The sequence below is a fragment of the Montipora capricornis genome, chromosome 3 (assembly GCF_036669925.1).
Source record: "Montipora capricornis isolate CH-2021 chromosome 3, ASM3666992v2, whole genome shotgun sequence".
Lineage (NCBI taxonomy): Eukaryota > Metazoa > Cnidaria > Anthozoa > Scleractinia > Acroporidae > Montipora > Montipora capricornis.
The window spans coordinates 19,436,826-19,449,325 of NC_090885.1; the positions used below are offsets into that span (position 1 = coordinate 19,436,826).

At 38.3% G+C, this 12,500-nt stretch overlaps 2 protein-coding genes across 4 annotated transcripts in view; one reads left to right on the top strand and one right to left on the bottom strand.

Moving 5' to 3' along the window:
- LOC138040838 (neuronal acetylcholine receptor subunit alpha-7-like) overlaps window positions 1–11,603 on the bottom strand; it is a 32,508-nt gene extending 20,905 nt beyond the window's left edge. The window contains exons 1-3 of one of the 3 annotated variants that reach the window (XM_068886523.1): window positions 11,378–11,603; window positions 5,078–5,159; window positions 885–967 (exon numbers count right to left, since the gene is read on the bottom strand). In XM_068886523.1, the coding sequence (XP_068742624.1) occupies window positions 885–942 (58 nt within the window). In that variant the 5' untranslated portion in view covers window positions 943–967; window positions 5,078–5,159; window positions 11,378–11,603. Of the gene's footprint in view, window positions 133–884; window positions 968–5,077; window positions 5,160–5,240; window positions 5,969–11,377 lie in introns of those variants that run through there. The other 2 variants (XM_068886522.1, XM_068886520.1) reach the window with 2 other exon arrangements.
- Window positions 11,604–11,930: 327 nt separating this feature from the next.
- The window catches only part of LOC138040839 (neuronal acetylcholine receptor subunit alpha-10-like), a 25,070-nt gene continuing 24,500 nt past the window's right edge, over window positions 11,931–12,500 (top strand). Inside the window, exon 1 of the mRNA XM_068886526.1 lies at window positions 11,931–12,051. The gene's annotated coding sequence lies outside the window, so the exon portion shown is untranslated. The remainder of the gene's footprint in view (window positions 12,052–12,500) is intronic.

Below are 12,500 nucleotides of genomic sequence, written 5' to 3' on the forward strand. Positions count from 1 at the left end.
ACTAACAACCGCGGCAGGAAAAAAATAAACAACAATAACTTAATGTGAATCATTTTCACTGAAAACAAAACAGAACGAATGTGGCCAAACGGGGCGAAATCTCGTTAGCTTGCTTTCCTCGGCTCGCTTCAAATCAGTTCTTTTGAACAATTGCTAGTACTTTACGATGACTGATTTCAGTTTGTGGGGACTTTTGAAGTTAAGAACGATCTAGATGAAGAATTTTCCATGTGAATTACTTGCAACCCGCATGGAAGTTTTGTCAATGTATAATGACTCCAGAACTCTGGATCCCCGTTGAGTCAATGCTTACGTTTTGAAACTGGTTTCTCGTTACATTTTGAGTTTTGTGCCCGACGAACCGCATTTGTTGTTAGACTATAGTAACATCAGTGTAAACTTAGTTTACGTCTAAAGTTTGACATCTGAAGCAAATACCTCACGGAAATACACCACACTAAGGCAAAACTATGGCCGGGAATTTCTTTTAAAATACTTGATATACTTCGATTTTTTAACTCATGCATTTGAAAAAAAAAACGTAAAATTATTCCATTTCTGCGATTGTAAACTCTTGGCCTCAAGTGATACTGTTTCATTATTGCGCCCAAATGGATACTTTTCAAGACAAAATACGAAGTATCAACAAGGCTTTCTATATTTACGATGACACCAGTATTGAATTCAAGCCGAGTCTCGAATGCATTTTTTTAATTAAGCGCATTCATTGCTTGTGCGCAGCGGACTGTACTTGCAAAAGGGTTTTCTCCTTCCGATTGCTTGGTGGTTGGTTCAAGACGAGTATTCACGGCGTCTACACTGGAATACAGATTTTTAAAAAGAAGAAATGAGATAAAGACAAAGTTTGGTAGATCGAGATATACCTGTGTGTAGGACCAACATTGCAACGCATAAAAGCCTGAGAGACGCTTTGCCCGCCATTTTCTTTCCAGAGGGCTTCTATCACCTGTATTAAAGAGGGTAATGAATATTTAACGAAGTGTCGTCGTTAGATATTAACAAAATTTGGTATTCATTTCTGGCCATGTTACTTGTAATTAAATGAATTATAAGATACTGCGAATTGTCCAAAGGAAAATTAAAGAAATACAGGAGCTAGACTAGCTATTAATCCGCTACCGGCCATGATGTTCATACAATTTGAATAACAGCACTGAGTGACTAGCGTATTATTTTCTGGCAGCTGTTTTATTTTGCTATTAAGTACGCTGTCGTCCGTCCTTATCAGTTAAAAACATTCGATTTGAAGCCGCTGAAAAGAATTATATACATTCAAAGTTTCAGAGAAGGAGATTGTTTGTATAGATTTTGTTATACAAGATGTCGAGGGAGGATTCATGCTTTTTCTAGACTGGTCAAGCGATGATTTTTCTTTTGTCATCTTGATAGTCGACATCTTGATAAGTGCCAGATATCGAGATTGAAAACAAAGGAATGATAAAATAAAATCAGTCTGAAAATACTGAAATCTCAGATTGTTTGTTGCCAACGTGCAATTTCATACGTTTGAGGCAATTTTCAAGAAACCTTTACATCATGACTCCGCAAATAGAACATGATTACCAGCTGGAGCCTGCTGATGGGGTACGAGTACTGATCTACTTGTTTATATAAATGAAAAATGAATAAAAAAGTTTAAATGTTGTACTGAAGCCAGGTGCGGTCCACCTCGTGTTTTGTTTTAAAGTTAAGGTGGCACGTACGTATTAGTATGACAATAAAGGAAATAACTTACAAAGTCAGTTAATATGACAGAACTAAATATTAAATAAGTAAATCAGTAGTAAAATAAACAAATACAAATCTGCTAAGCAACTGATAGCAAACGAGAACGAAATGGAACTTTCCTATAAAAGTTTCTCGATGTAATGGCAAAACGTTCGATGTCACTTATCCAACTGAACTTGTAATTTTAAATTTAAAAGAAACACTTCATCTTAAATAACATTCTTGAAGCGGGAGTGTCTGTTCAATTTTCGTGGATAGATAATCATTCCTGGCGCTAATTTGAGAAGCATATATATCATTGTTTTAACGTATAAATCAATCACTAAATTATTCGGGTACCACAGCCTAACTGGGTCTGTTTTCACCCCAAATATAGGACAGTTCTGCCTCGTCTACGCTAACAAACAGTCTCAGCAGTTTAAACAGTTTGAAAATGTGCGCGATCGAAATATAGGGGCTTGGTTACTAGTATCGAAACTAGTAACCACGCCCCTATATTTCGACCGCGCGCCATTTCAACGAAAGAACGATGACACCAGTGCTGATTTTTAAATAGCTAAGGAAAGACGGAGCGAATTAAGTGACTCTACCTATATTTTGGTCTCAGCAATCTTTGCTCGAATTTCATTATGTCCTTTCTTTTTGCGACCACGGAACTATCATGCCCAAAGAATGCTCTTTTTCTGTTTCACCTTTTTGACGTAAACGGATCACAATACTGTGATTTCTCATTTTTTATATTTGTTTACCTAAAAATTTCAATCGTTTAAATGAAGTTTTAAAGCAATTGAAATCAAAGATGGTGTCCCTTTTTTGAGATGACGTCATCTTTACTTAATGTGGACCACGATCCATAATTGCCGAAATGACTGTGAAATGGCCATCGTAGCATTTAGCGAGCAATACAACTTGACAGTGACCTTCTGTATGGTTTTTATCAACTTTTTTCTCCCAATTCCTAGCTTTGCATTATAGTCCTTTTGGCTAGAACGTTGGCAAAACAACTGTTGATAAGTTCTACTCAAAATTGGTTGTTATTTTTTAAAGGTTTATTTAATTTGTAATTATTAAATTTTCAATCTCGGATATTGGGATTAGAGCGTTCTGATTTGCCCCCCGTAATTCGTGCTTATTAAATGAGATTGGTCTTGGCGCTTCTAACTTTGTTGTCTATTCAAATACCACCATTCCTGCTATGGCAACGGCTACACTAGAAAACGATAAAATCGTTGGCTGAATGAAAGAGGAAAAATAATCGTACTGCAAATTTCAGGTTTTAACGACAACGTGAGCAAAGAAATGTGACTTTCTCCTTCTTAATTTTACTTTGAAACCGCTCGTATAACTAACTATTTTTAGGATACTTTCCCAAAATTGCGCGACGCGAACGATATGGAATAATCGCGAAAGACTAACGATAGCGTAAACTTGTACTTTGAGATGCCTTGGTGGTTGACTTCGTAGATCTTCAAGCCCCTAATTAACTGAATATTTCGTATTCGACACGCGCTCATGAAATGATTGTTAAATATGATCGTTGTCGATTGGCCTCTCCTTGGTTTGCCTGTTGCACGATAAAGCGGCAGTCTGCTTAATTCAAGATTTTAAAATAACATTGAAGAAAGTGCTTTTTAAACATCTATAAATGGTTTTCGCACGGAAAACGCAAGGGTACGGTAAAGTAGCAGGCCCCATCTGTTCAACTTGAAGACCGGAAAACCTTTATCAGGTGGATGTATCTCAGGTGGATGTAACAGTAAATATGCTCACTCTGGGCACATATGACTGATAGCGTGGGTTTAACGTGGAGTATATTTTCTACTCAGTATTAAGTTATATCCGGCCTATGAAAATTGGGGTTTGTAATTCATGGTTGGATTTTCTTGTTTTCCAGGATAAGAAAGAAAAAAAGGTTAGTTCACAAGACTAGTGGGAATGCAAAAGAAATCTAACACTGTTCCAAAAGGGTAAGTCGGGTTCGTAAGTGCATAGGACGTGCAAGCGCAATTACAAACGACGTTCCGGCGTAGCGCTCAAACTCGAAAAGGTAAGGTAAGAAACGTGGTCGACTTATTTCTCATTATATACTAGCCAAATCAATGCGCGCGCTCTGATTGGTCAATCAGCTATGTTTTATCGTGCCAGTAAACTCCTGGAAAATCGCGCGTCTTCTGAATTATTATATAAAAGCAATAGACCACAGGTTTCTCTGGTTTATAGGCATGATAAACCACTTGGAATGTTGGAAGAACACTCGAAGAATTCGTAAATCCGTGTTCTACCAACATCCCGCGTGGCTTATCAGCCTATAAACCATAGAAACTTGTGGTCTATTGCTTAAGGAAAGCATAAAATACTGACGCATTTTACCTTGCGCAACTGAGGGCAAATCAAAGTGAAAAAGTTCAATTTCTTACTCGTGCTGCTCGCACCTTTGTAAGGAATCTGTGTTTACACGTGTATTGAATTTTCTTTGCACTAGCATTTTAGTTTACGCTACGCGTTACGCTTTTGGCTCTTTCTTAAGGGACGTAGTCTTTCCAGCTGTTCTCGGGGAACTTGTTAATTGGGGAGTGCTTGGATCCAATATCTTTCCGACAAAAAAAAAGTATTGGAAAGCGTACGCGTGTTTGAATATTTCTATAACTAGAATCAGCTTTAAGTGTCATGTCGTTAATTCATTGTTACTATCGGACCAAGTGATTACCACGTTGGGTACATCATCATACTGATTCCATCTTAAGCACAATGATACGATAACGTTCTGGCAAGAGAGGAAAACAGTTAAAGTGACGCGGTGATAATGATGGAAAACGTGCGAATCTTGTGCCAGGTGTCTCCTAAATTTAGTACATTTTCTGTCCTCTTGCGCAGACCAAGAGTCTCGCAATAATTGACTTCAAAAGTTAATTCAGTGCTTCTTAAGCCGGTGAGATTACAATTTTTAAAATTGTCAACTTTTCTTCGCCTTTAAACAAGGACTTGCTGATAAAATTTCGTCCGAATTCTAGCTTCCAGGAAACATTATTTTCTTTAACGTGTTTATTAAAATATTTGCAGGTATTTCTGCACAGTGCTTGTGACTACTTTTTTCTAGTCATATTCAGGAAGCGGATTTTTAAAGTGTCATCTCGTTTTGTCTACCTTTAAGTCCTTGAGATTCGCTGACGTATTAGACTTGGTTTTAGAGTTCCGATACAGCATCTCTTTCAGCCAATCTACTTATTAGAATATATGCGTAGTTTTTGGACTGCCCATGTCATGTACAGGAAGTTATAAAGTCAGGTTTACCCTTTCAATTTCATTGCACGTTATAAACAGCACTTACCTGATGGCTGTTAAAGCGAGTTAAATTAGGCAGTGTATGAATTCAAGGTCTTCTCTGACTTGCTTTTTTCGATTAAAATATCCTGAAGAAAGAATAATAAATACAGTTTCAGTGGTGTTAAACATTATAATAATTATTCAAATCAACTTGTTTTAGAGCTTACGTTTAAGCAGAGGTCAAGTTGTTAAGCTGACGTTGGCCGGTTAATCATTTATGGCTTCTTGACAAGCTGTCTTGGAAATGGCATCGATTTTTCTAGCGAATGTCATCTAGAAATGTCAATTAAACCTGAAAGGTCTTGCGACTGAAGTGTTATTGCAATCGAGAAGTCACCTTCGTTTACATTTTCATTCTCCTAACCGCGCACCAGGCGGGTGGCGCCATAATATTGAACCCATGTGGTTGCTTCCAGCGCTTGAAGCCAATAGCTTTGTGTTTAAAGGGAAATGTTATGTCGTTGATATGCTCAGTAATTAATTTTAATGAAAAAAATGTTTGTGATATTACAACCATCACCGTAGTTGATTTCGCTGTCGATTCGCCGTCACTCACAATTTCCTCGTGGATTAGAAAGGAAGGAGAAGGGCGAACAGAATAAATGGTTTTCACGCGATGTCATCGCTACCTTGTTGGTGGACGGAAACAAAAGATCTGTCATTCGATCCTTTTGTTCGTCCACCAGCAATTCAGGGGCATCCAACGAGAATATAGTTCAAAACCACTTAAATACAGCATTGTTAAACGTATTTTAGTATTTAAACGGTAGATATAGGCATATTTTTACCCCCCAGAAATTTTTTATCTGTTCGGATTTCCTATCTGAAAGTCTAGTGATCCGAAAATTGACGTTGGGTGCCCCTGGCAATTGTACATTGAAGCATTGTTATCTGTGTCTCTAGAGATTAGCTGCAAACAAGCCTGATAACTTGAAGAATATGTGTGGAGCGCTTACATGTTAAACATGTTAACCTTCTGTGGCTTTTATTCATTTGTACTTTTTGAAATTATCGTCACGAAACCAATGTTGGTCCTTTGCATCTGAGTTCCCTCTTGTTTTTGACTTGTTGATGTTAAGAGAGCTTTGCAAGCTGCGGTGTAGAGAAAAATTCCCGTTTTTTTTTTCCTTTTTTGCCATTTTGCAGCAGCTCTGCATCATGCTGTAATCCCATAAGAGGAATTCCAGACAACTTTGCCGCAAATTAAAAGCCGTCTCATTGGAACGTCCAAGACAAAAATCAACGATGACTGCTAGTGTTATATCATTATTTAATGGTGCTTAGCTTATTTACTTACTTACTTCCGTACTTAATTACTTACTTATAACAAGCAGAAATAACTCATTTGAATTTATAATCTCTCTGACAGTTTGCGCATGATGGGCCTATTGAACAGTACGCTAAATTTTGCTATGGAATCAAACAGCTCAACCAGACTAATTGTCGTGAAAAGGGGTACTGAGGGATGAAGTACTCTAAAGAGGACAACAAGTCACTTTGTGTTGGCGCTAGTAATCAACAAGCTTCCTTTCAAATAATTCTTTACTGTCACGTTTCCTTTTTTTTTTTAACCTGAAGACTGTGCAGAGTTGAAAACAAAATAAATGGAAATTGACAGACAACTGAGATGCGACATAAAGTAAACACTGGGTTGCATTCAAGGCGTTCGATTCCTTTTAAACCCATACAGAATTTGCCATTTGGTCTCATTGTTGTACATAACACCACAGTTTAAGCCAAATAACATTAGAAACGAAGCTCACTTTGTGATATTCGACGGCGAAAGATGTAATTGTTGTCGAAGACCATCACTCGTCGCTTTGAAGATTCCAGGTATTTATTTTTCATCGCCTGTCTTGTTTATCCAATTGAATTTCCATTATTGAGCTCCATAAGGGTATATTTTGTTTAAAGATCCACTAAAACGCCATTCGCGTTGCAATGACTTTCCACGCTATGTCCACCGGATAAAATCTATGCATTTCTACTACCCACTGAAATCGACCAAACATACGCCCAGAAGACGCTACGGGCAAAGGCATTACTTAGCAGGGGAGGGATAGGAGAAAGTTTTCCCGACACGGAAGAGAACAAAATAAAAACTAGGAAACGACTAAATTCCACCCGTTTTCCGACTGGGATTGCCATACTGGCAACCCAGCAATACGTAAGCCCATATTACTTAACAAAGCATACTATTCGACTCCGTTTTTGGACTTTGTACTTTTTATTATTATATTTGGGGTTGCGCTCTGGCTGCGAATGCGTAAGGATTCTCTGTCTCGTAGAAGGCACTTCAAGCGGGATTCGAACTGGGTATCTCTTCCTTCAGAGGCAATCGCGATGACCACTAAACCACGAAAGACTACCTGACAGACTAACGGGGAAATATGAATTAAAAAATTGTGTGACTGGAAACGAGTTTTTGTGTTTTCGTTGCACGCAAGGCAATATCCGGTTATCGTATGACTCTGTAACAGGTAAGAAAAAGTATTAAATATTTTTAAATGTCATCATAGAGACTTGCAAAGCATCTGCTTTCTGGTGTTGATTGGAATCAATGCCGTTAATAACAGTATTAAATGCAAACAAATATCCACGATTGCACTTAAACTTATCATTGGGTCACGGACAGTGGACTGTGGACTTTGGACTATGGAATTGAAACTGGATATTTTTAGAAGATATTGTAACATAAAAAAAACCCATTGAAATACTGTGAACTTAAAGGAAGTCGGCTAAAAATCCTTTGAACAAAGTGCAGGCTGCCCGTAGCCTCTTATTATATACAATAATGTAAGTTGTCAGTAACCTTAAGAAATAACAGTGTACCTTCGCCAGAGGGCATTTGCAGGAGACGAACAACAGTAGAAGTCATTTCCTGAACATTTTATAGTTCAAAACGCAAGTAACAGACATGACTGACTCACCATGAAAAGAAAAATAATTTATTCCTTTACCGGTAGGTAGGTAGTTTTGTTTTTAAACTTGCAGATGACGATGTAAACAAAAATTTCTACATACCATGTGCACTATCTGGACAAGGGAAAAAATGTTCAAAAATTGACATTTGAAAAGGATTCAAAACACAGTTTCCAGATTGAGCAAAAGGAACACTAAACATCCACCAATGTGTCATGATGAAAGGTCAGACTTTACCGCAAAACGTTTATGATTTAAACTGAAAAGAGACCTTTTAATAATGTTAAGGAACACATACCATATGGTTATCTCAAGAATCACCATGTCACATTCTTCATCCAAAAGCAATGTCGACACTTGAATTGTGAACCAACGTAAAAACGTCATATTCTAGAAAAAGTATAGCCTTGACCAGAGCTAAAAATTGTTCATCGCTTTTTTATTTTATTTATCTATAGCTAGTTAATCCAATTTTAACCATCATGATTCGTTCCAATGGCAGGAGAAACACTTAATAAGTTGATCGATGATATGGTCTCTCGCTAATGACACCAATGGGGAATAAACTACGGCAGTTATTTCTCATAAATATTCAAATGCGTCTTAAAGCACTTTGGTGAACTATTTATTGTGCACGTAGCTGCTATGCAATTCGAATTTATCTAAAAGTATTGGAACGTTCATATCCCATTACCATTTTATAGGAAAGCGTTTGGCGCGCTAAGATACGTGGGCAGGCATGTTTATCCAATCAAATGATTCTGTTTTGCTCTCGTAGATGAAAAGAAAAGTTCCGTTGATACGTCTGAATTCCACAGATAAAAATTAAATACGACTTTATCTATTCCTCTGTTGGAACATGTCATGTGGATATTCCTGGTTTTTAGCACCTGGGCCCAGTTAATCAAAGCCTGATTAAGCTAATCCAGGATTGAGAGAAACTTAAATTGCAGTCTATCATTTCTGATCAGGAAAAAGTTTCCACGAGATTTTTAGCCTCCATAATTGATTACACCTTTGCCCCCCTTTAGCATAAGTTACGAGGTTGAGGCTTTTCTGATGGGCAAAATTCAATCCTGTATTTATATTTGATGGCGCACTAGTGTTATTCGGCTTTTAAATAAATGGGCCATGGTGAGCGATCGATCAACACACCGGGCACCGCGTCCACAACAGTTTGAGGAAATGTGTGGGTTCTTTAATGTCCTACACAAGTGTCTGTGAGCTGACATGACTCAGTAAGACGTTGACGGCTGTCTAGTAAGACAGGCGTCGTTAACTCAGTAAGACGTCGACGGTAAAGAGAGAGCCACTGTCGTTTTACATTTTGATATCTTTATTTCTGTCATCTGTCGCGTGAAGCCGTGACGTGAAACGACTAGACTCAAACTTTGTCCTTGAAGAAGGCCCCCTCATCTTAGCTATTTTTAAATGGCCTGATTGTTGGTCCCACGTCTGCCCTTTCAGCAAACCTTAACGCATTGTGCGTTTGTAAGGAAGTTCAACGTAAGGATTTCACTGCATGACTGTTGTACGAGTTGACATTTTTCAGTAATTGAGCCTTTTTCCCCAGCTGGTTTGATGCCAATTTTTGCTCCAAGGTCAAGTGGCACAAAATTTGTATCAGCATGTCATATTGGAGCATGGTGCGTACTTAATTATCTCTAATAAATAAAGTGTCAGTTGATGTAAATCTACATTTTGTCTTACAGAGTATGATTCCCCGGTATTATTTTTTTTCAGTAGCTCAGAAACCTAAATTAAGTACAAAACACATCTTATTTCCAACAAGAAATGGCCGCCACATTGTGGTAACTTTACCTGACAAAAGATATTTTTTTACGGTGGTGACGCGTAGAAACTTCGAGTGCCTCTTTAAAGGGGTGGAACCTTCGACCTTGCGATTACAAGGCTCGGATTCTCTAGCTACCATATAGACGATTCGTGACGAAATGTCTGAAGAAATTGTTTATCAAATCAGTCCTGTTAACAGGAGTTCTGCTCTTTTGATCAAACGACTTAAGCGTGGAGGACTTTAGACGTCCGTCAGTCTTCAGAGAAAGACGCTTTGTCAAAAGGTTGGGCGCGATGGACCCTTTGTTAAAGGAGTCATAACCTATTGTCTAGGTTGCCATTGAATATTGCTGAGCCACACTTTGAGTCAACTTGACTGTAAAATAATTATTTTGAAGTAACAATCTGCGGCAGTTTTTACTGCGATTTTCATTATTCTGCGGAATCTCACCTCTAAGAGCCAAACTACGTTTTGGCATCCATCAATAAAATTTCCGAACATAGCCGGGAAGATGGACTCCGTCTCTGGAAAGTATTTTGAGACTTTTTTTGGTTCACAGCTCAAATACCATTATGATATCTTCTTAAAGGTTTTTCAGCAAAATACTAGAGCAGCTTCCATCACTTTCCATCGGCATCAAGTTCGAATGTCCGAATGTAGCGTGGGCTGCTGATTGATAGATTCTGATTGTAGGTCAGTTATAACACGCATCAATTGGTTTCGGCATCCGCGGTTGGGGTCAACTCTCGGCTTGGCGTCGGAAGTTTGATTGATGGAAGCCAAAACGATTGGTCGTAGGTCATTGATGATTGTCTACTCTTCTAGCGCTTTAACATTAACTGGAGACGCTGTGAACTGAAATCAACAAATTGACGCAAATCAAGAATATGTTGGCTTTTGAGGAGAGAGGAAAACCGGAGTCAGACCCGGAGAAAAACATCTCGGAGCAGAGTACAGAACCAACAAACTCAACCCACATACGACGCTTAGTGTGGGAATCGAACCCAGGCCACATTGGTGGGAGACGAGTGCTCTCACCACTGCGTATACGACAGCCCCGAATAACGAAAATCGCAATGTAAGTTGTGGACAGAACGGATAGTATCTTTCCTAAACTAAACCTTTGACGTGCATCAGGAAATAGTGATGGAACAGGATCTAGCAATTACGCTCTGCTGGATCCAGGTGCGATCTTGTATTGCTCAAAAACTTCAGTGAAGCACCAACATTTGCTGTTTAAACTGATGTGGCCGTCATTATAAATTTATTATTCTTAAACTCACGGCTTGTATTTCTGCTTCAAAATCTAACGACGAAATTGTCAGCGTATATAGGTCCAAATAGGTCCAAAAAATATCAAAACCCACTTCAGGTGAACTTGCATTTGTTGATAAGCCATTGAACATATGTATGTGAAGGACGTTTGCATTTTTTCAGTAACAAAAACTAGTATACCACAGTGGCAGTCATCCACCACCCCAGTATGTGTTTATGGCCCGATTCCTTGCAAACTTAAGAATACCATTGAAGTTGACGTAAAATTGTTAAAACAGATAGAACAATTGAGAAGAATGGAGAATAACTTACGAAAGATGGAACAAGTGTTCTTTTGCACGGTGAAGAAGTGTGAAACGTGCCAGTAAGCGCGTTTCAATCGGCCGTGACCGTGATGTCAAATAATATAATGTAATATGTCAAAAAGCGTCCGAAGATTTGTATGGAGCTTGTCCATGGCTACATGTACAGCGTGAGCGGAATAAACCTGTTCGGTAGAAGTTACAAACAAAGTTCAGGTTTGAAGACCGTGCTTTCAGCGTTGCAGCGCCTAAACATATTGTGGACTTCTGTTCGATATGAAATTAGATCTACCGAAAACCGAAACCAGTGCACATCTAAATTGAAAATCTATGTGCTTCGTATCGCTTATCTTTAACTTCCTCTTGACCCTGGAATAGCACATTTTTATTGTTGTCATTTACTGACTATTGCCATAATTTTTTGATTCCTAGTGATTTTCTTATTCTTTATTTTTTATGGTTCCAAATTTCTTTAAGCGGTTTATTTTTATGAATAAGTATTAGTAAGTATTAGTCCGCAAATGTAGTTTAAAATGTCGTTTCGTATACGTGTATGGGGATTTCAATTATTGTTTCACTTTGAGTAACTGCAAAGAGGCATTGACATGGCTCGTTCTCTTCTGTACAGCTCAGGGTAGGCCTTGAGTTTTCACCAACCAAGCAACTTTTGGAAATTTCGAGAAGGTACGATATAATTATATAATAACTGAACCTTCTTTCGAATTTGCTCTTGTGTGTTAAATTAATACTAAACCCAATCGTCTGAGGGAAATTACTATGGCATCAAACAGAGAAGTCCGGTTTGAATACAGTAATTAAACTTGGTAACTGCTTGATTACTGAATTCAGGCCCTTAAGTTTACCTTTGCCAGCTACTTGCATCCTTGGCGAACTGTGGATCGGGAAGAGAATGAGACGTCAAGTAACTTTCGACTTGATCCAACGTGATTAATAGTGCACCCAACCTTTTGCTGTGATGAACTGAGGCAGGATGTTAAGACAATAACCTTTGCTAAGCTACCTCAAGATTACATAAAATACATAAACTTGCAGAATTAGCGGGAAACCGGTTGATGTGGGAATGGAATTAATGATAGTGCCAAAATGAAGCCAGACTATCGATTTTGTTTAAC